Source organism: Schistocerca serialis, chromosome 2, assembly GCF_023864345.2.
Source record: "Schistocerca serialis cubense isolate TAMUIC-IGC-003099 chromosome 2, iqSchSeri2.2, whole genome shotgun sequence".
Classification (NCBI taxonomy): domain Eukaryota; kingdom Metazoa; phylum Arthropoda; class Insecta; order Orthoptera; family Acrididae; genus Schistocerca; species Schistocerca serialis.
The window spans coordinates 713,275,243-713,298,898 of NC_064639.1; the positions used below are offsets into that span (position 1 = coordinate 713,275,243).

General features: G+C 38.9%; 1 protein-coding gene across 1 annotated transcript in view; it reads left to right on the forward strand.

Moving 5' to 3' along the window:
- Positions 1 to 3,410: 3,410 nt before the first annotated feature.
- LOC126457896 (transcription elongation factor B polypeptide 3) overlaps positions 3,411 to 23,656 on the forward strand; it is a 163,852-nt gene continuing 143,606 nt past the window's right edge. Inside the window, exons 1-2 of the mRNA XM_050094568.1 lie at positions 3,411 to 3,713; positions 8,481 to 9,765. Of these exons, the coding sequence (XP_049950525.1) occupies positions 3,645 to 3,713; positions 8,481 to 9,765 (1,354 nt within the window). The 5' untranslated portion in view covers positions 3,411 to 3,644. The remainder of the gene's footprint in view (positions 3,714 to 8,480; positions 9,766 to 23,656) is intronic.

Here is a 23,656-nt window from a genome sequence, read left to right on the forward strand (position 1 = left end):
TGTCTCGTTTGCTAGGGACTGGACACCTAACTTTGGTGCCACTAATAGTCTTTATATACGACCATAATTTCTTTGGGTTCTGTAAAAGATAACTTGACAATATTCGGCTACAGCAGTCATTGAAGGCATTGTGCATTGCTCTCTAGACAGCCAAGCGCATTTCATTCAGCATATCTCTATCTATAGCCCTAGCTTTGTTTTCCACTTATTATGCATTTATCTTTGTTTCTTTAGAAGTTTCATTACAGTGACTGTATACCATGGAGATTTCCTCCCGTTATGAACTTTTCAACTGGGTACATATCTATCCAGTGCATGGTCAACTATTCTTTTAAACCTGAGCCAGAGTTCCTCTACATGCCCTGCCCAGTGCTGAAAATTTCAAGTTCCTCATTGAGATTTGAGAATGCTGATTTTTTATTTAGTTTACAGTTTTCCTTTGTACTTTGGTAATCATTGTTGCCACAACCACATAATGGTCACTGATACCAGTTGCGATGTGAACATCCACAGAGAGGTCAGGTCTGTTTGTTGCCACTAGATCCAGTATATTTGCAGCATGGGTATGGTTCCTAACTATCTGTTCTAGGTAGTTTTCAGATGTCTTATCATGCCCACCATTAACAAAACTGTAATTTTCCCAATTAATTGTTGGATGATTAAAGTCTTCACTGATGATTACAGTATGATTGGCGAACTTATGTATAAGCGAACTGAGGCTTTCTCTAATGTTTTCTGATACATCAAGCGATGACTCTGGTGGGTGACAGAAGGATCCAATTATCATTTTATGCCCACCCCTGATACGGAGTCTTGCCCAAACAATCTCACACGCAGCTTCAGTTTCTATCTTGGTGGATCTTCTCTACAGGAACAAATACACCACTTCTATTTCCCTTTTGCCTATCCTTCTGATGTACACTTAAACTTCCCACAAAAATTTCACTTTTGTCAATTTTAGGTTTCAACCAACTTTCTGTACCTAGTATTATGTAAACTTCACCGCTCTTCACGAACACTTCAAACTCTGGCACTATGTTGCAAATGCTTCGGTAAATTATCATTAGAATTGTAATACTCTCACTTGTGGTACTTCTTGGTTTCCTACAACTATGGTTATATGAATTGGATGGAGAGTCATCTAATCCAAAAAGCACTTGTGTTCATCCCACACACAGTCAGCCACCTGAATAGCAACCTCTGATGTCTAGTGCACCCTACAGTTCTCAACCCTATGGTGCAAGTCCACGAAGTCACAGCCTAGCTTCTCACAGGATGGACAAAATCTGTGGTTCAGTCACTCTACTCGACACACAACCAAAGGGCCACAATCACACTTTATTGCATCCTCTTCCCTCAATGGCTGCTGGAACAGCATCTTCAACATGTTGAATGGGACCCTAAGGCAAACATACAGAGTGCACCTGGTGTCCTTTCCTACAATTGCTGCCATTTTAATAAGAGCTACCGTCAATTGCTGAATGTTTGAACTCCTGGCAATTAATAGACCCCTACTGTTTTGCGTTTGCCTCCTCCTTACACTGGACAAAATAGGTTTCCCCAAAATAGGTGCAGCGAGTCTCATTGGCACATTTTCAGTTTCAGTGAAAGACAGCACCTCAAACTTGTTGGTTAGGGGGATCAGTACAAAACCCTGAGTCCTCCCTGGTCCCCATCCACATTGTTCAGGACGCCTAGATCTACCACCGACATGCCACTCGGAGTGAAATGGATGAGTAATGATAGATCCTGTGCTTTATGCAGGGGAAATAGTATCCACTGGAGAGGATAGTACATGAAGTATCTCTGGTATAGATACCTGAGGTATATGACTTTCAGGAGCTCTTTCAACACGCTGATTTGCAGCAGCTGCCAGTCGTTTGACGGTAGCAAGAGTGATTTCCAGCTGCTTGCAAACGTCACCCATGTCATTCTGTGTTTGAGTACGGGATTTACATTGCGACTGCATTTTGGCTGATGCGATGTATTAAAAGACAGTGAACAATTAACTGCTTATATTTTAATCTGCTGAGATAAAAGTTACTAATTCCCTGTAATAATTGAAGCAGATACATAAAACGAGATTTCTATTAAGGCAACACAAAAATCTGTAGTAAAAATGACTAGTTTCCAAAAACGTTTTGATGTTAATTACAGTTGTTGGCAAACTCGAAGACAGAGTTAATTTACGATAAATGCAGATAGTATATAGGTCTACTCCTGCTTAAGGGAAAACTAGATGTAACGCAATATGTTAGTTAGAATATCTGCTGCAGTAACTAAATCGCAAATTGTGATTTGCTACGAGTTATGCATAGATTATGCAAAGGAGAATAGTGGCTTCTCAGAATTCTAAAAACACAAGTTTGTTTGCGTTGATATACAATGAAATTCTTGGGTGGTGTATTCTTTGTCTGAACTGCTGATTTGCTACGAAACAAATTACATATCTAAAACACTCATACCACTAACTTATGAAAATAGTTTTGTAAGCATCCGAAAATTCTCAAGTTAACTTGTTTCTCACATAATTGTACAATGAAATTTTCTTTTGAATGAGGAAAGGCCTACTGTACCTAAATATTTTAAAAGAGCGCCATTTAGTTTAAGAATAAGATTGACGATAATAATCCTCGTTTATTGCGGCACTCGTGAATGTGCGAAATTTCACAGTAAATCACAATACATGCGGGTATGCAAATTTAGAATTTTAAATCGGCACACCATTTTGTACACGCGGTCTCGCGCAAGGGAAAATTCCTAAGTTATGTTTTATATATAAATAAACGTGTGTATTTCACGCGTTTTTAAATTAGGTGATTCTGTACACACTTGTACACTGGCGTGCCGACGAGGAACGCTGCAGCGAAAGTTTATCCCGATCAAAATCGCTAAAATGTGCAGCACCAACAAAGCACGTCTTCTGCTTGTTGCAGCTACCAATGCACTTCACAAAATTTTTTAAATATTGTATCCACATATACCTCTGAATGTACTTGGAAATTTATATCATTGTACGATAAACAGACAAGACTCTTGCGATAGCAAGTTCAGAAGATGGGACGTCATAATACTCAAATGCGTGAAAAAATATCCTTTGCTTAAAATGGATCGCATATTACACTCATTCTGGTCATCCAGTGTTTCATAGTGAGAACAGTTAGCGACTTCCAACAAACTTTAAACATAATTTCAAACCTTTTATAAATGTGAGACTTCGACTCTTTAAAGAGTCGCCGGCTTACTGGTGTTGGTCACTAATAATGAACTGAGACTCGATGAGTACGATAACTGCGGTACCGAACTGTGGACAGTATTTATTTCCTGTTCTACTGCGTGCGAACTGGGTGGAAAATGTGAACATCTATGAGTTAAGATCACCTTTGACTATGCATTGGAGCGTCTATGGAGTCAACTATGTTTGGAGAAATCTGTGCGGTGGTCTGATTTGATAAGGTTATGGCGTAAAAGTAGAGGAAAATACCGTCGTCATAAAAATATATATGTATACTCTCATGTATCCCTAATGGAGTAGATGGTCACGATCTGTACCGCGAGAATGACGAATGTATGACTGTCAAGTCGTACTTCGAAACAAAAAACAGTTAACTTTGACCTCGTAAGGAAACAGATGTTACAACAAAATGTCGGTTGTCGATGTCATTCGACATTACCAACGCAGCATAGAAAAATGCCAGGAAGATGAGGAAAGGGTGAGAATAACACATATTAAGAACTGCAGGACGCAAACTTTGTATATCATATCTCCTGTTGAAAAAACATTTCGGAAATTATGTTCCTTTCACGTTTAATACGCGTTGGTAACAGACACTGCTTGCAGTAAGAGTTTCTCGTAGTAGGTGCCCAATGATTTCCTTGACACCATTTACTCAAGATCCGTGACTTGTTTTTCGTTGTGACACGAATGAACCAGCACAATGTTAAAATAAGACACGTCCGGAATCGTGCAATGTCAAATCAATTGTAACCGTGGAATAATGTACACTTTACTAAACAAAAATTAAATCATAGCCTCAAACCTATTTCCTGAAGTGATGTTCACCATCTTTACCTCACAGAAAAAATAAAAAAAGATAAACACTGTCTTGTAGGAGGATTGTTTTTCTAGTGTAGTGTATCGCACATGGTGGTGTATTTGAATTTAATTTTGTGTACATTTTATTTTGCCCATCTGTACTACATCTTTAAAGTTTTTCACGTAATTGTTTCATTTAGGTTGGTAATGCGAAAAGCATATAAACGCTTCCATTTAAAAAAATTATTTGCCATTGCATGCATGTTACACAGAATTTCAAGCAATAAAAATGCGCACTTTGTTACCTCACCATCCTCCCAGCATTCCTGTAGTTGTTGACTGTAGTGTAGCAGAAATGATAAACAAAGCCAACACCACAACCACGACCAGTAGCCCCGTAACTGTCACTTTTGGATAAAGGTCCCCTGTACGCATTACCGTATGTTATGGACTGCGTCTATACATTTCCCTGTTACTCCTGTGTTATTTTTAACGTCTTTTCACCATCTTTGGGCGAGCAGAATGATGGCCATCAACAAAACATAGATGGATCAACATGCTCCATTAACACACATTTGCTGCTCATTTACCCAGTTTCAGAATCTGTAAACTCCCCTTAGAAAGTAGTTCTGATGATCTGAAATCTATTTGCCGGTCTCTTTCAGTCCTGCACATCTTATTAACCTAATAAAGTATAACGGAAGGTGTATCATTCACATGTAGAATCTTCACAATAATGACTTCGGTTCAACCAGTGCCTTGTTTATGAAGTACTATTACTAGATTTTGTTGAAATTTAGTACATGAAGTTCAACGAGCATTTAATTGACGTTCATTACTTCATTCCATAATTTTAGTGTGGCTTGCAAGTGATCCATTGTGTTGTATTCATTTTTAAGTATATATTTTCTTCTGTTGATTAAAATCCAATGCTGTTTTTTATGCAGTTGGTGCAGAGTTGAGCAAATATTTTGTACACTGTGGAAAGAAGGCTGATGGATGTTTTTTACTTTTATGTCTGGCAATTTCCCTTTCTTGTGAAGTAGAACAGGTACACCGTTGTTCCATTTTGGGAAATTGTCTCCTTTCCCTGCCATTCTGTGAGATACTTTACAAGCTCATTTAATATTACTTATCTTCCAGCATATCTACTGAAACAATACCTTAGGTGCCTTTCCATTCTTCTTACTTGTGTTGGCTTTATGCGCGTCATCTGCTGTTGCTCTCACTATTCATTGTTTGTTGTCATAATGCATCTCTTGAACTGTTCAGACTTTAAAGAATTCTTTGGTTGATTACATACAGTGCATAGGTGCATAATAAGTCGTATATTTTTAACATCATATTGGACAAGTTTAGTAATCATTGAGTATAAATGTGTCATGCTGAATGACAAAAAGAGAAACAGTATGTATAACACAGTATACATAATGAGAAACATTTTAACAAATATAAATGAGATATGCTTGATATATGTTAATCAGTGAATATAAATGTATTGTGAAAATAAAGCAAAACAGTACGATACAATAACATTTTTGGAAAAGCTAAAGTGATATAGTTGTCATATCATACAGCACCTTTAGAAGTGTACATCATTTTTATTATGTATTTTAAATTATTCTATTGTGTAGAAGGATTTTTGTTCAAGTCACCTTTCCGTAATATTTCTGAAGATGTTCAGTGATACACTGTGCTGTAAATGGTAACATTTTAGATAACTGTATCCCTATGCATGTGTAACTATTTTTTTTTTTAAGTTTAGTAATTGGTATGTCCATCATCTGCTTTTGACATGTTATGTATATACTCTTGAAGTTTATGGCTATCTTTGTTTTGTGTCATATACACCAAGCAGCTGAGAATAAACAGCGATGCCGGCCGCTGGTGGCCGAGCGGTTCTGGCGCTACAGTCTGGAACCGCGCGACCGCTACGGTCGCAGGTTCGAATCCTGCCTCGGGCATGGATGTGTGTGTTGTCCTTAGGTTAGTTAGGTTTAAGTAGTTCTAAGTTCTAGGGGACTTATGACCTCAGCAGTTGAGTCCCATAGTGCTCAGAGCCATTTGAACCAATAAACAGCGATGCAACTGTCAGTATTTTGAACTCTTCAATGTATTATCTACATGATACATGGTTTCTTACTCCAGCAGTGCCTGTAATGACCTTTATTTACAAAATAAAAATTCTTTTTACTCCAGAGGAATTGTGCTAAAACAGTACTGCTTATGTGAGAGTACTGTGAAAAAAGTCGTCATAGGAGTTCAGCAGTATCTGGTCTGTCACTCAAGTCCTAAGTTTAATTAATTAGCATATAGGTAACTCTGGCTAACTTTTTGCATACATATTTAGTGTCAGTTTCTCAAATTAATTTTTGATCAATATGAATGCCAAGAACCTTAGTTGAGGTACTACAGTTGTTATGTAGGCTGAAATGAATATTTATAGTTTTAGAGTGGTTAGTTTGTAATTCATTTGCTTGAAACCATATACAGGATATTCAGTATTGTTCTGCACTTTTTTTCCTCTTTGAGTGTGTCCAAGGCCCTATCAACTGTAACAAAGGCGGTGTCATCTGCATTTGATATGGAACTACAGTACTTGTCATCATATTGGACAAATCATTTATATAAATGATTGTACAGTTTTTTCTTTGTGGTTGTTTACTGTGCTGTTTGCTGTCTTAACTGATGAAGTGTGGTTTTTGCCCATTGCAGGTTACTTTCTTATTTTCTTTGTACCTCTTTTGTTTTTGCTGTTTCTGTTACCTATTTTTTTAATTTTATTTCTCATATGCTCTTGAAGTCACTTAGATCACATTAATTCAGTGTATTCTATTGTTTTCCTATTTTCATGGCCCATTCTTTAATCTATTTCAGATTTTCTTTTCTGTTTACTTTCTTCATACCTGCAAAGTATTTTACTGTCAATGTAAGTAGTTTTGTTAAATAATATCCCACCCCCGCTTCCCCCATGCCTCTTCCATCTCATATTTCAAAGAATTTGAACTCTTTTCTTAATTTAATCTAGCAAACCGTTCTGTTAAATAATTGTCATAATCCACATTTCTGACAGCCTGTCTGTGGGATGGTTTATTTCTAGCTTAGTATCCATTTTTACTGTGCATCTTGTGAGTCTATGACTGATTACAGCTCAAAAGTGGTTTAGGAATGCTACATCCTGTATAATTTAGCTGTTGTTTAATGAGATGTGAATAATTTTAATTTAGGTATTTTGCCCTTGCCAAGCTCATTTTTGATTTCTTTTTTTACTGAAAAACTGTGTTACAGGCAAACATATTCCACTAATGTAAGAGCTCTTGTTATTTTTGATATCAAAACTGAAGTTTCACATCAAAGCATCATTTTGTAGTTTTTGTCGTACTTTCATATTAGCATCTCTGACTGTTGTCTGGTAGTGGTACTTACCTCCATTTATCAGTAACTCCAACACACAAATATGTTGTTGGATGTATATGATGGGAAGTCTTATAGAGGTGTGTGTGAATTGGATATGTGGGCTTATGTATATAATGTCTATAAATCATTACGGGAATACTGAAGTGTCAGATTCCACCCATCTGCTTTGATCCATGATGTCATCAGTATGGCGGAAATGGCTATTCTAAGCGCCTACAATATGACGCCTGTGATATCACTACATACACACATCAACAAACGCGAAAATACATATAAATAAGACAATAACATCTCCCTCCAAAAATACAATCAAACTAACGGGACAAGCGTGGGAAATTGGGGGTTTTAGGGAGGGGACAAGCTAAATATAACAATAAAAAAAGAACCACAATCCCAAAACACACAAGATGACAAACAAAAAAGATAATTACAAAATCTACAGGAATCAGACACTTCCCTTGACCTTTATAGGTCAACTATAACTGCTCATACGAAAAAACCAACACCTAAAACTATGAAAAACAAAATCAGCACACACACACACACACACACACACACACACACACACACACACACACACTTATGTCATGGCTAAAAAAAAGCAGATGTGTGGAATCGGACGCTTCCATTGACCCATCAGTACAAATGTTTACCAAATGATTTCTGTCAAATAGGCCTCTACCAGTTGCCTTTCTCATCTTTGTTCTATGCGCCAAGTGTTGCTTATGTAATGACCACATCCTCAATGGGAAATTAACTCATTAACTTTTTTAAATCCCAAAATTCAGTTAAAGATATGAGTTGCATAGATGCCTTTTGAGATGTATGTCTTTCCCTAAGTTATTTTTAACCATTTGTTTCTGATTACTGTTACATGTGATTCTTTCAGCTTTATGGAAATATAAAGTTTAAAACACACATACACACACGTGTAGTGTTTTACTTTACACATATATTTTCTTGAAGTGTAATCTTATCATTCAACTTCTGTTTAAAAGTATTTTATGCAGTATATGTTTTGTTACAGATGTTGCACTGCATCAATAAACTATGTCGCCTACCAATAACGGTTCAGCTTCTTAAGGAAACTGGTGTTGGCCGTACTGTAAATGCATTAAGGAAATATGAGGGGCAAGTTGGAGAAGCTGCAAAGTATACTGTGATGAAATGGAAGCAGATGGTTGCTGAAGAAGAGTCCAGTGATGATGATGGAGAAGAAGCTGGGGATGAAACTGGAACTGAGATGCACACTGAAGAAATTGATGAAACAAATGCCATAGATGAAGAAGAAGAAGAAGAAGAAGAGGAGGAGGATGATGGTGATAGTGGAGGTTACACTGTTTTGGTAAAGGAGAACAGTAGACATAGTCACAAAGAGACTCACAGTAAAAGCAGGAAGGATGAGAACCACAAGACAGACAGTAGTAGACATGAATATAAGTCACTCAAGGACAAAACTCACAGGGATGTAAACAGCAGCGAAAAAAAACATAAGGACAGTCATAAAACTCAAGATTCAAACAACACAAGAGAGAGACATTCACACAAGAGGAGGAGAGACTCAAGCAAAAATCACAGACGTGATGAAAAAAGAAAAAAGTATGATAGTGAGAATGAAAACCTTTCGGATGAAGGCTCAGAATCACAAGAAATGCTAATTGATGAGCGAGTGACTGAAGCAATTAATGCAGAACGTTATACAGATGAAGAACAGGAGGAGGAAGAAGGTGATGGTGATAATGATGACGACGATGAAAGTAATGATGTCAGCGACCGTGACAGCACGTTATTGGCTCCAGAGCATGGGTCACATTCAAAGCAGCACAGCAGCAGTTCAAGTAGTAGCCACCATCACAAACATCACAAAGAGTCACACCGAAAACATGATAAACATAAAGAAAAGAAGGTCCACAGTAGTGATAAACATAGTAGAAAGAGTGATAGTGACAAGGTAAATGAAAGGACAGGTGCTAGTGACAGCAAAGAAAAACATTCAAAGCATAAAGATCATAAACATGAACATAAAAATAATAAACATAAACTCAGTAATAATACAGGTGAACTGAGGAAGGAAAAAAGTGAAAATGTGAAACAAAAAACTGATAGTGTTTTAAAGGACAGCAATTCATCAAAAACAGATTCCAAAAAAAAGACAAAGGAGAAAACAGATAGTGCATCAAAAACCAACACTTCACACAAGCACCATAAATCGTCTGATTCTAAACCAAAGGAAGTGAAAGAGAAAAAGATAAAAAAATCTGAACATGTCAATGATGAGGATGATGATGTTGGTGGTATTAGTTCCATGTCAGGTAGGAAACTTGTATATTTTTCAGCTCTAGTAGAGACAGTGAAAGAAGATCCCTGACAGCAGACAGCACTGTCACCAGCTTTCAACTGCAAAGTGCAAATAGCTGCAAGCAAAAACAATAAAGCTGTGACAACACTGAGATGTTGTCACAGAGAGATATACAAAATCACGTGACATGACTGAGGTAGATGCAAGAACCGTGTCCTCTGCAGTTATCAGGGATCTTCGTTTGCTGACTGTGCTGTAGAGGAGTGGGAGTGGTGTGTGATTTAGTTATTTATTTTACAAGGGTCGCCCAGAAAGTAATGCACCATATTTTTGTTATTCAACAGTTCTTTATGGAACATAATGAGAATTACACACATGAAAAAATGTAACAATACCAGAGAAGGGAAGTTGCTACTCAGCATGTAGCGGAGATGCTGAGTCGCGATAGGCACAACAAAAATATTCACACAATTACAGCTTTCGGCCATTGAGGCCTTTGTCAGCAGTAGACAAACACAAACACACACAAACAAACAAACAAAACTTACGCGCGCGCGCCCACACACCCACACCCACACACACACACACACACACACACACACACACACACACACACAAAATTTGCACACACGTCTGCAGTCTCAGATCTGAAACCACACTGAGTGTAGAGAGTGTGTGTGTGTGTGTGTGTGTGTGTGTGTGTGTGTGTGTGTGTGTGTGTGTGTGTGTGTGTGTGTGTGTCTACTGCTGACAAAGGCCTCAATGGCCGAAAGCTGTAATTGTGTGAATCTTTTTGATGTGCCTATCGCGACTCAGCATCTCCTCTATATGGTGAGTAGCAACTTTCCTTCTCTGGTATTGTTACATTCCATCCTGGATTTTCCATTATTTGACACACGAAAAAATGATGTTTTATCTACACACCCCATTTTTTTTCACGTTATCTCCATTCTGTTCTGGTGCATTCTTCCAGCGCAAAACAAGGGTGTGTATGCCCTGTTGGTACCAGTCCTTGTCCTGGTGGCGGAGCCAGTGTTTCACTGTTTGAATCACCTCCTCATTGTCCTCAAAGTGTCATCCACAAATGGCGACCTTTAATGCCCCAAACAGGTGGAAGTCTGAGGGGGATAGGTCAGGGCTGTCAGGTGTGACAGCTATGACAGCTATGGATGGTCTCCCTGACTGCTGCAAATTGTGGAGTTCTGTCAGACTGCCCTCTGATGAGCTTACCCTCCGTGCCCAGTGACTGACTGTACTTCTGTTGACAGCAGATGCTCCACAGACTTTACACAAGCGTTTGTGGATATTCACCACAGTTTCTTTCTCTGCAGTGATAAATTCAGTGACAGCATGTTGCTTGTAACGTACATCATCTACAGACGCCATTTTGAAACTGTTCTGCTGGTACGCTATTTGTCGGAAGTGACGGAAACTTGGCGCGCTCTCTCAGGAGACTTCAAATAATACATATGTAATGTTGTACATTGTTTTCAGCTGAGAAAAAAAATGTGGTGCATTACTTTCTGGGCAACCAACATAATATCATCATCAACAAACTCTGTGTGTACTCAGTAGGACACTAAGCAGGTGGGAAGGCGAAAACGCCACAAAATATGCAATATTATGAATCAACAATGCCCATACCACTGCGTTCTAATTTACATAGTTTTTTGATGTTCCAGTGTTCTTTGATTGTGCTAGTCTAGGTTTGTCTGACTTAAAAAATTGGAAATATTTGCCTCAATCCTTTTTAATCGTCATCTTTGATGCTAAGTGATATAAAAAGGTCAAACACATTATGAGGATTGTGGCATGGCCCCCAGAAATGTCTCAAAATTCATTCTCCTTCTGCCTTCATAAACTATTCACATGATCAACGACTTTGTGAAAGCCTTTTATCTTTGAAATGAAAACAGAAATTAAGGTACCAAAGTACGGATCTGCTGCAATTGTAACCAGACTCTCCTGTCTTAATGCTTACAGCATATCCCTTGAGGTAGGTGGTTAAACATACTCACTCGGATGTGGGAGGTAAACATGATTATATGCTCATGAATCACCAGCTTAAGTTGTGAATCGTTGATGTTAGTGTTGTCTTAAAGACTATCCCTGCTTTAAAAAAATTGTTTCCCTAACACATATGTACAAGAGTAATATGATCTCGTATACTACTACTTCCCCACATTGCTGGAGGAGGAGGAGGATGAGGATGAGGATGATGATGATGATGAAAGGAAATAAAAGAAATTTAAGACTCTCTGCACTGATGGATCTTGGCTAGGAGATTCTTTAGTCGTCTGTCTTTGTTTCTCCATCGATGATATGAGCGTCTGTCTTTGTTTCTCCATCGATGATATGAGGGTATGTATACCTTTACCTGGATCAGAATAACGACAGTTGAGCATTGATGAGGGATGGTTGTTTTGTTGTTAAACGAAAGGACTACCTGGCTCTGGTAGCAACAACTCTGTGGTTCTGTACTGTGTATGTTGTATGTTCCCCATTAACATGCAGTATTGAGTTCACTTTGCCGGGTCATAACAGCCTTATCACTTTCCGAAGGGATTTCACAGTTGGCTACCAAATACCCCAGGAGAAATGCGACACTTGAGAAATAAATCATGGAAGAATAGAGATAGCAGAGTGATATAATAGTTGGGTGCAAGGCAGATGGTATGATCAAACTCGTGCTCTGGCTGTTGTTGCTGGGGTAGCTGGCCTTATAAACAACTGTCAGGAGCATTGTTGTTCTGATCCAAGTATAACAAAAGCATTGTGTACAACCCAGTATTCGGAAGGCAGTGGAGCAGATGAGATGTGAAAAGGGCCTTGAGAAACTGTGACATATCTTGGTCTATCCACAGAGGCTAGTTAAAGTTGCTTTGATCTGCCTTCATATAAGACACTATCCTTTAACTTAACACTTTCTTCTCAGATGAGAAGGCCAAACTCCCACTTACTATTTTTAGTATTTTGCTCTTTATTAACAAAGTCATCTTTGATTTGATAGAGGGCTTGCCTTCTATTTTTAATTGATTATGAGAGTATTGTCCTATTCATCTCCTGCACCACCACCTTGAGAATTGCAATGTATGGCTTATTCCTACAGGGATTTATTATTTTTTTATGGCTAGCAAGACTTACATAAATTTACTAAGTTTGGTTGAAACTGTTCCAGTTGTTTGAGTTAAGCTGATTTTTTATGTATCATCATCTTCCCATCCACTGCTCAAAAATTGCAATGTGAGCCTTACTCCCCAGTTATATTTGTTTTCAGACAATAAAATGTGTGTGCTCGCGCGTGTGCAAGAGCTTGCCCCCTCCCCCCCCCCCCCCCCGCCCCCCTCTCACACACACACAAAGTGACATCATATCATACAGACTGAGGTGTATGTAATTTACTTGTGAGCACTCACTGCTTTTTCTCCTCAGCACGATCATCCACTTTGATTTCCATTCTTAGTCCTCTTACTGTGTGGAATAACTCTGTAAAGAAAGTACCCAGAATGGATGTGCAACATATTTGACAATGTGCTGTATATCTGCTGTTTTAATGTTGGTTTCGCATCCAGGGCTGAGTTAAATTACAATGTACATCCATCTCTTTAGTAAGTCTGGAAACTGACATGCCAGTTGTAACATATTTGCTTTAAGAAGCATTTTGTTCCAAAATAATTATACTTTTATTCTTATTTATGCTTACATATAATTTTTGTTCAGGGATAGGAAAGAAGGGATGCAGAGAGAGAGAGAGAGAGAGAGAGAGAGAGAGAGAGAGAGAGAGAGAGATGGCATGAGAATATGTACTGTTTATTTTCACATGTATCCTGATATATTTTGTGTTCCTTGGCCACACTTGCCAGGGAAATTATGTATGGATTCTAATAACTTAATCATTGAGAGCCATAATCCTATTCTCAACCAGCTGAAGCAAACGTGAATGAAGCAATTGATTGGAAAATGGTTTCTGAACCTGCTAACAGTGAAATATCAGAAGATTCTAAAGGTAGTTACTTTATCATGTAAATTAAAGTATTCCTAATTAACTGACTTAGCAGTCTCATTGGTGTTCCCCTCTCTATCCCCTGCCCATTACAATGTCTCTGTTCTCTTGGCTGTTGAACGGTAGGTAATGTCTCACTACAAAAGGTCAAATAACGCAAAGAATCACAAAGAATCCAGGATGTATGGAAGATTTTGAAGTGTTGTCAGAGGGTAGACTTGTGTTTATTTTTTGGGTATACAAATTATTACTTCACAGATGTCCTCAGGCTAAAGGATATTAAAACTTCAAAAGGAAAGTTACTAAAGGTGTCCCCTCCATGGTGTACACCTAGGCTAAAGCTTTGCCTGGACCTTTCACATGGTCCTAAGGATTTGGTTAACCCCGCAGCTCTCTGCTGTCACTTCCTCCCAATTCTTGACATGTATCGGGACCATGAAGTGGTTTACACTGACAGCTTGATGGCTGATGGTCACGTTGGCTTCCCATATAATCATAGAGGACATATTGAACAGCACTCCTTGCCAGTGTTTTCACTTCAGAGCCGGCGGCCATTTCTCATGCTCTTGAGTGCATCAACTCATGCCCTGGCGAGTAGTTTCTTCTCTGTACTGACTTCTTGAGCAGTCTACAAGCTGTTGACCAGTGCTACCCCCATCATCCTTTGGTAGCAACCATCCAGGAGTCCATCTATGCCCTGGAACAGTCCAGTCATTCCATGGTGTTTGTGTGGACACCAGGCCATGTCGGAATCCCGGGAGATGAACTTGCCGACATGCTGGCCAAACAGGCTACACCGACACCACTTCTGGAGATCGGCATCCCTGTCACTGACCTGCGATCATTATTATGCTGCAAGGTTTTTCAGCATTAGGAGATGGGATGGCATAATCTCAGTATGTACAACAAACTGCGTGCCCTTAAGGAGACTGCGAATGTGTGGAAGACCTCCGTGCGCGCCTCTTGCCGGGGCTCTGTGGTTCTCTGCCGGCTCCGCATTGGCCTTACGTGGCTAACACATAGCAACCTCCTCCGTCACGAGGACCCACCTTGGTGTCATTGTGGCTCACGTATGACTGTCATTTGCATCTTGCTGAACTGCCCACTTTTCACTGCTCTGCGGCGGACTTTTAACTTTCCCAACACCCTACCTTTGGTGTTGGGTGACAATGCCTCAACAGCAGATTTAGTTTTACGTTTTATTCGTGAGTTTTTTTTATCGTACCATCTAAGGGTGGGCATTTAGCCTTCCCTCTGAGGTCGCCACCCTCCCTCCATTTTAACTCCGTTGCACTTTCTTTGCATTTGTTTGTCTTGGTGGTCGTCTTTTCCCTATATGTTGTTCATCTCACCTTGTCTCTTTGGGGTGGACATTTTAACGTGTTGCAGGGTGGCTGGCTCATCCAGTTTTATTTTTGTGATCAGCCAACCTAGACCATATGCTCTATGGTTTTAATACCTTCTTCTACTTTTCCTTGTGGTGTATGTTTTCTCTGTTTTTTGTTCGTTCCATTCATTTTCTTTATATGTGTGTTATTGGGTGCTTTTGTACCTTGAGCCTTGCAAAAAAAAAAAAAAAAAAAAAAAAGAAATCCAGCCAATCAGCTAAAGGTGTCCTTCCATGGAATGTGAATGAGTGTGGTCTAAGAGCTGTCAGGTTAGTTACATCACAGCTTGGAATTTCACATTCTCCCACATTGTGTAGTATGAAAGGAAGAATCACCCAGGTCAGATTTTTGCATTAGGAAGAGAAATGTGGTCAGTAAGATGTAACATTGCTAATCTATCACACATGATGTTTTACACAGAATTATTAAGTGGTTCTCTGGAAGTAGACTATCCCTAAATTTTGAGAAAAAACGCTGTAATCAGTTATGTTCCATAAATAAAAAGTTATACCAACAGTTGATGTAATATATGAACAGTAGTCAATAAATAGTGTGGAATGATCCAAATTTTTTAGTGTACATAGTGATGAAAACTGGAACTGGAAGAAGCATATTACTAAGCTTCTCAAACAAGTAAGCTCATCTACTTTGCTCTTGTATAATTGCTGGTCTTGAAAACAAATGAATTAATTTCCTGACATATTTTCCATATTTCCACACATTAATGCCTCGTGGAATAATTTTCAGGGATAACTCATCACATAAAAAGAATCATTGATTGCACGAAACTGAGCTGTAAGAATAATATTTGGTGGTCGCATGGGTAGGTCTTGGACGTTTAAACTGCACCATCACAGTACAAATATTCGCCAATGGAATTCGTTATAAATAATCCATCACAGTTTGAGAACAGTAGTGATATCCAAACTGACAACAGTAGTGGAAAAAATGACCTTATTACCCATTATTAAAGCTATCAGTGGCTCAGAAAGAAGTTCAATATGCAGCAACAAAAAGTTTTTATCTTTTGTCCAACACCATAAAAGTCTGACACATAGCAAAGCAAGTTTTAAATCTGACCTAAAATCATTTCTCCTGGACAACTTGTTCTATTCCATGGATGAATTTCTATTTAAAAATTGTTAGCTTGAAAGAAACCTAGTCTTTAAGTGTACTGGCAAGGACTACAAAATAATGTCTTCATTAATGTTAACACTGATCATATATACCTGTAAACTGACTCATTCCACATCATTTTGACAGAAGAATCATTCAAATGATCTATGGAATGTGGTACTAACTAGCAAACCTCAGGAGACACAATAATGTATTAAATCAAGCGGGTATTCTGTGGGTTTTATATTATAACATGCATGGTATGAATACAAGCTGTTTCAGAGTACTGACAAATTGAAGATTATCAAAAATGTGTCCCTTTTTTGTACAGTTTTCTGTAATAAAAGAATGGGAAACAACTTATTGGTAGTTAAAGGTTCCATGTATTTGATGCTTTTTGTATTATAACCTGCATATCATGAAAGTATTCCATTTCTATGCTATGGTGCATTGATGATTTACCAAAAGCATGTGATTTTTGGTGTAACTGATTCTGATAGCTGTACCATAGTTGCAACCACAATGGAGAGGTATCTGTTGATAGGCCAGACAAATGTGTGGTTCCTGAAGAGGATCAGCAGCCTTTTCAGTAGTTGTAGGGGCAAGTCTGGATGATTGACTGAACTGGCCTTGAAACATCAACCAAAACAGCATTGCTGTACTGGTACTGTGAATGGCTGAAAGCAAGGGGAAACTACAACCATAATTTTTCCTGAGGGCATGCACCTTTACTGTATGGGTAAATGATGATGGCGTCCTCTTGGGTAAAATACTCTGGTGGTAGAATAATCTCCCATTTGGAACTGCAGGTTGGGAGCACTCAGGAGGACATGATCTTCCGAAGAAACAAAAAGCGCATTCTACAGATTGGAACGTGGAATGCCAGATCCCTTTATCGTGCTGGTGGCTTAGAAAATTTAAATAGGGAAATGGTTAGGCTAACGATAGATATATTGGGAATTAGTGAAGTTTGGTGCCAGGAGGAATAAGACTTCTGGTCAGATGAATACAGGGTTATAAATACTAAATCAAATGTTGATAATGCAGGAATTGGTTTAATAATGAATTTAAAAAAAATATTCAGATAGTTAAGGGAGATGAAAATTTAATAGTCATGGGGGACTGGAATTCGATAGTAGGAAAAGCTCTAGGTGAATACGGGCTGGGGGTAAGGAATGCAAGAGGAAGCCACCTGGCAGAATTTTGCACAGAACATAACTTAATCATAGCTAACACCTGGTTTAAGAATCATAAAAGAAGGTTGTACACGTGGAAGAGGCCTGTAGACACCAGTAGGTTTTACACTGTAAGACATTTCCAGGGGCAGATATGGTCTCTAACCACAATTTATTGGTTATGAATTGTTGGTTAAAACTGAAGAAACTACAAAAAGGTAGGAATTTAAGGATATGGGATCTGGATAAACTGAAAGAACAAGAGGTTGTAGAGAGTTTTAGAGGGAACAATTAGCAATGAAAGGGGAAATGAATATGGTAGAAGAGGAATGAGTAGCTTTGAGAGATGAAATAGTGAAGGCAGCAGTGGATCAAGTAGGTAAAAAGATGAGGTCTGGTAGAAATCCTTGGGTAACGTAAGAGATATTGAATTTAATTGATGAAAGGAGAAAATATAAAAATGTGGAAATGAAACAGGCGAAAAGGTACACAAATGTGTCAGAAATGAGATCGACAGGAAGTGCAAAATAGCTAAATAGGAGTGGCTAGAGGACGGTGTAAGGATGTAGAAGCACATATCACTAGGCGTAAGACAGATGCCGCCTACAGAAAAATTAAAGAGACCTTTGGAGGAAAGAGAACTACATGTATGAATATCAAAAACTCAGATGGAAAACCACTCCTAAGCAAAGAAGGGAAAGCAGAAAAGTGGAAGGAATGTATAGAGGCTCTATAAAAGGGGGATGTACTTGAGGGCAATATTATGGAAATGGAAGAGGATGTAGATGAAGATGAGATAGGAGATATTATTTTGCATGAAGAATTTGACACAGCACTGAAAATTACCAAACTGTCAGTTTAATAAGTCAGCTGCAAAGTACTAATTTGAATTCCATACAGATGAATGGAAAAACTGATGTAAGCCGACCTTGGGGAATGTCAGTTTGGGTTCCGTTGAAATGTAGGAATATCTTAGAAGATATGTTAAGGAAAGGCAAACCTACATTTATAGCATTTGTAGACTTAGAGAAAGCTTTTGATGATGTTGACTGGAATAATCTCTTTCAAATACTGAAGGTGGCAGGGCTAAGATACAGGGAGTGAAAGGCTATTTACAATTTGTACAGAAGCCAGATGGCAGTTATAAGAGCCCAGGGGCACGAAAGGGAAGCAGTGGTTGAGAAGGGAGTGAGACAGGGCTGTAGCCTATCCTCAATGTTATTTAGTCTGTACATTGAGCAAGCAGTAAAGGTAACAAAAGAATACTTTGAAGTAGGAATTAAAGTTCAGGAAGAAAAAATAAAAATTTGGAGGTTTGCTGTTGACATTGTAATTCTGTGAGCAACAGTAAATGGCTTGGAAGAGCAGTCGAACATAATTGACAGTGTCTCGAAAGGAAGGTATAAGATGAACATCATCAAAAGCAAAATGAGGATAATGGAATGTAGTCGAACCAAAGCAGTTATGCTGAGGGAATTAGATTAGGAAATGAGACACTTGCTGTTTGGGCAACAAATTAACTGATGCTGGTCAAAGTAGAGAGGATATAAAATGTAGACTGGCGACGGTAAGAAGAGCTTTTCTGAAAAAGATAAATTTGTTAACATTGAGTATAGATTTAAGTGTCAGCAAGTCTCTTCTGAAAGTAATTGTATGCAGTGTAACCATGTATGGAAGTGAAATATGGACGATAAAGTTTAGACATGAAGAGAACAGAAGCTTTTGAAATGTGGCGCTACAGAAGAATGCTCAAGATTAGATGGGTAGACCATGTAACTAATGGGAGACACTGAATAGAATTGGGGAGAAGAGGAATTAGTGGCACAACTTGACTAGAAGACAGGATCGGTTGGTAGGACACATTTGGAGGCATCAAGGGAACACCAATTTAGTGTTGGAGGGAAGCATGGAGGATAAAAATCATAGATGGAGATAAAGAGATGAGTACAGTGAGTGGATTCATAAGGATCTAGGTTGCAGTAGTTTCTTGGAGATGATGATGCTTGCACAGGACAGAGTACCAGGGAGAGGTGCATCAAACTAGTCTTTAGACTGAAGACCACAACAACAACAGTTGCAGCCTTTAGACATTCGTATAAATTGTGTACCTCATAACTTAGAGACTGTTGTTACTTTAAACTGTACTGTAGTTGATACTCATGAACTGTGAATTGAAGGTAGTTGGTTTGCGTTTGAGTTCCTTCCACCCCCCCACCCCCTTGTTTTCTTTGAATTTTGTAAAAGATTCGGAGACTTTCTTATTAATTTAATAGAAGTATGATCAGCAATACTCTATGTTATTTGTTATAAAGAAGAGTGCTCTCCATCCAGCAGAGAATTTCTTCAGTTTTGTGAATCTGTTAGTGAACACGGGCCAACGAATTGCAAGTCTGCTGTCTATGTCACTGGATGATTCCCTCATCCATCGACAATTGCTAGCAGCTGTTTTATGTGCATCCTTTTTTGTAAACAAACTGACTGATCTGCACACCAGTTGTAGCTGGCAGGTGCGAGTGAAGAGCTCTGCAGTCACAAATCAGAATGAGTAGCATGCTACATGAGATGCAGCAAGTCATTCCAGAGCACACAGCAACAACAATGGATACTGTGTCTGGTGTGCTTTGCAAGTAGAAACAGGTCCATTACGAGGATGGCTTAAAGCTGGAATGTCAGTCTCTCAGATAATGTAGTAGATGGCAATAAAGTGTGTATAATGTTTGTGGCAACAGAATGTTTTCCTTTTTTAACTTTTCCAGGAATTCACAAAAGAACTTTCACTTATCTCAGAATGCCATTGCCCTATTTCTTTCACGTCCTTGAATGTGATGTGTAATGGTGTAACATGTGATGAAGGTCTACATCAACCTACCACAAGGACAGTTTTTCAAGAAACGTATGGAGTCAGATACACCGGGGAAATGTGGTAGAGGTCTTCTCAACTGATTGATTTCTTCCAATACATTGACCACATAGGATAATTCCCAGAAGGAAACAACCAGAATGGACATCCAACAGAACATGCAGGGTAATAAAGAAATGTGTGAATATTTGGGTCTTTATCCAGTACTGCATTGCATTACCACTTGCATCAGGTCTTAACCAGGAAACGTTCTGATAAAGACAAAATTCCTTCCAGGCCTTTAAGATGGAATCTTGATTATCAGTCACTCAAAACATGTATGGGTGATTTCCTTCCTCGAACCAGGGAAGGATCATCTTCCCCCAGTAAGTGTTACACTGTACTCCTGTAAATCTAGGAAAACTCTTGGATTTGGTGACTAACAACTGGATTTAAAATTATAAGGAAACCAAATAATACCTTGTAGCCTTGCAGCGTGTGTTGGGAGATATCATTCTACATTGATAGTTCAACTCTGCTGGATCTGTGAAACAGCATATCTTTGTGTGAGCAGCATCGGAGATCCTTAAGAAAGCTATCAATGTTACTTGGACACACAGTTTCCCATACCAATCTGCAAATGAGGCTTCAAGAAGTACAATATTATTTTCCTTCCATTCTAAGTGTTTTAGCTATTTACTTAGCAATGTCCAGTTGCATTTTCAGAGCAATGGTATGTTTCATGTGTCACAGTGTTACTGTAGCTAGTAATAGTATTGGTTTGCGAAAATATTTGTTCATTTATTCAAATGAATTGAAAAAGATTATATAATATACAAAGCAAATGATAATATAATAGTTATTGGCTGGTACTTGTCTTCAAGAGACAAAATATTTAGTACTGCTGAAAACACACACACACAGAGAGGGGGGGGGGGGGGGGGGGGGGGGGGAGACTGACAAAAAAGTGAAACACCAGGAGAGGAGGAGGAAACGAAATGAAACTTCATGTGTTGAGTGGGTATAAAATATTGTTTCAGTGATTACAAAATTGACTCAAATTTACAAAGAACTTCACAGTATGAGCCCAGTTGTCAATATGATGTTGCACCCTCTCTGGTCTAGATGCAAGTATTAATTTGGTGGGGAAGAGTGTCATGGAGCCATTGAATCCTCCCTTGAGGCAAGCTGGCTCACATCTGTTGTAACTGGTCCTTGATATACGGGATGATGATGATGATGCCCCGTATGGGTACTGGTACTAAAATGGAGTTGACGTCCAAACTGGACCCACATATGTTCTATCAGAGCAGATCAGGAGATCTTACTGGCCATCATCAAGTAGACAGCTCATAGGGTCATGGGCCATACGTGGACGAGCATTGCCCTTTTGGAAAAAGGGCACCATGACACTGTCACGAGTGTAAAACTAGAGGGTTCAGGATGTCCAGGGCATACCATTGTGTTATGTGTGTTTCCTCTGTCACTACCAGCCATGATATGATTTGATTTCATTTACACAGGGAGCAAAACAACAGCCTTAGCCTGCTGTTACATGTACCAGAACTGTGTTTATTGTGTGGTTTCTCTCCCTGTCTTTCTAGTAGAGCCAGCCAGCACACTTAATTGTCCAGTCAACAAAGGAAAATTGGAGGAGAAAATCGTGTCGTCACAATTTTTTTCACAGTGATAGGGGTGAGTGTCATGAACGACATACTAAATATCCTGACTGGTGGGGTGTGAGTGTTGGGGTGGTTGGGAGATTAAAGGACACTTTTCTTTGTTTTTCTTATATGACCTGAAATCTGTGGCTTGTAGCAGAAATGTTCACAGTGCAAAATTAAACTGCATGAAATGTCATAAAGAAAAGATCTTATTCAATTTTTCTCTATTCACACTGGTGGCGCAGTGCACAGACATGCCGAGGGAATGTTTATTTCGCACAAAATGTGTTCACACTAAATTTAAAAGAGCCTGTGCTCAGAGTAACATGCTGTCAGTATATATCCGACAATGTCACTGGCTGGGAAACATTTTACAGCATGTGGGGTGACAAGCCTCCGCTTTCCCTACATCTGAAAAGGCCCATAGGATTAAACTGCCTCCTCCTGCAACAGAAGTAGGTCTCCTAGATTTTATGGAACTTCATATACGTATTTCAACATACTCAAGCAATGCCTTATAGGAGATACTGCTTTAGAATTGATCATGATTGGTCCCATTCCATCAGGCACATTCTCATCCACTTGGAAGGTATACTGTGGCTCCACTCAGTACAGCCTACTGTGCAACTGTGAGCAATTCCTGAATGAAAAAGTTTGTGCAGACTACAACTGATGCAATGAATGGTGGGAGAAGTGCAGTTACTTTCTTATCATTCATTAATTCACCACCACTGAGTACCAACAGAATTACAACACACTGTTACTGATAGATACCAGCTAGGTGCCACATTTACCAATCCAATTTGTTTCCCACCAACTCTACAAAGGTCACTGATGATGTCACATTTACAAGTAATACACATCCTAGCCATTTCTTTTAGAAACACATTTTATATAAAAGCTCACTTTGCAGCTGCAAGTAAGTACTCACTTAATACACTGAAAATAACTGTACTCTACAAACACCAGCTTAATGAAGTTATTTTGTCTACTCACATGAGAAAAATGAACAGGAACTGAAAAGTGAGCAGCGCTAATGAGGGGGCAAGTTGCCTTCCCCGGAAGAACACTACAGCTGTCGTACATGACGACTAAAAATCCATTTCTCATCTAGTAGTGTAGAACACTGCGCAGAGATTTACAAAGATTCTGTCCATATGTATTGTCTGCATTAGCGTGATTAATAACTCATATCTGCATTCTGTGTAGTGTGTACGCATTGTGTGCGAAATAAACACACCCTGTGCATGTCTGCGCACTGTCTCGCCAGTGATTCGTAAGGCGCGTTGTGGAGGGCCTGTATGACTTAGTGAAGCGCCCTGTAGTTGCTTCATGCGATGTAATGGGCTGGATAGAGTGGCAAATCACCTACTTGATGTTCACTTTGCTGACCTATGACGGAGGGAGGTGCGTAAAGATGATCTGGCAACTTACCTTCCCTCATGCTTTTACCCCACACATCTCCCACCTCCTCTGTTTTAAACTACCAAAACAAAATTTATCCCTTAATATGACTCTACTGCTCTTAGATGTGATACACACATTTAATGTTTGCTTTTTTTAACCCACTATATTTAAAGATAAACATTAATTTTATACTGTTAGAATATTATTTTTAATAGTCTGCTATTTTTCCATTCCCTGAACATTGAAAATATTAGTCCTAGAGAAAATTTGAAAAGGTAGTTTTTGTTGGAAATTTAAAGTAGTTTAATATTG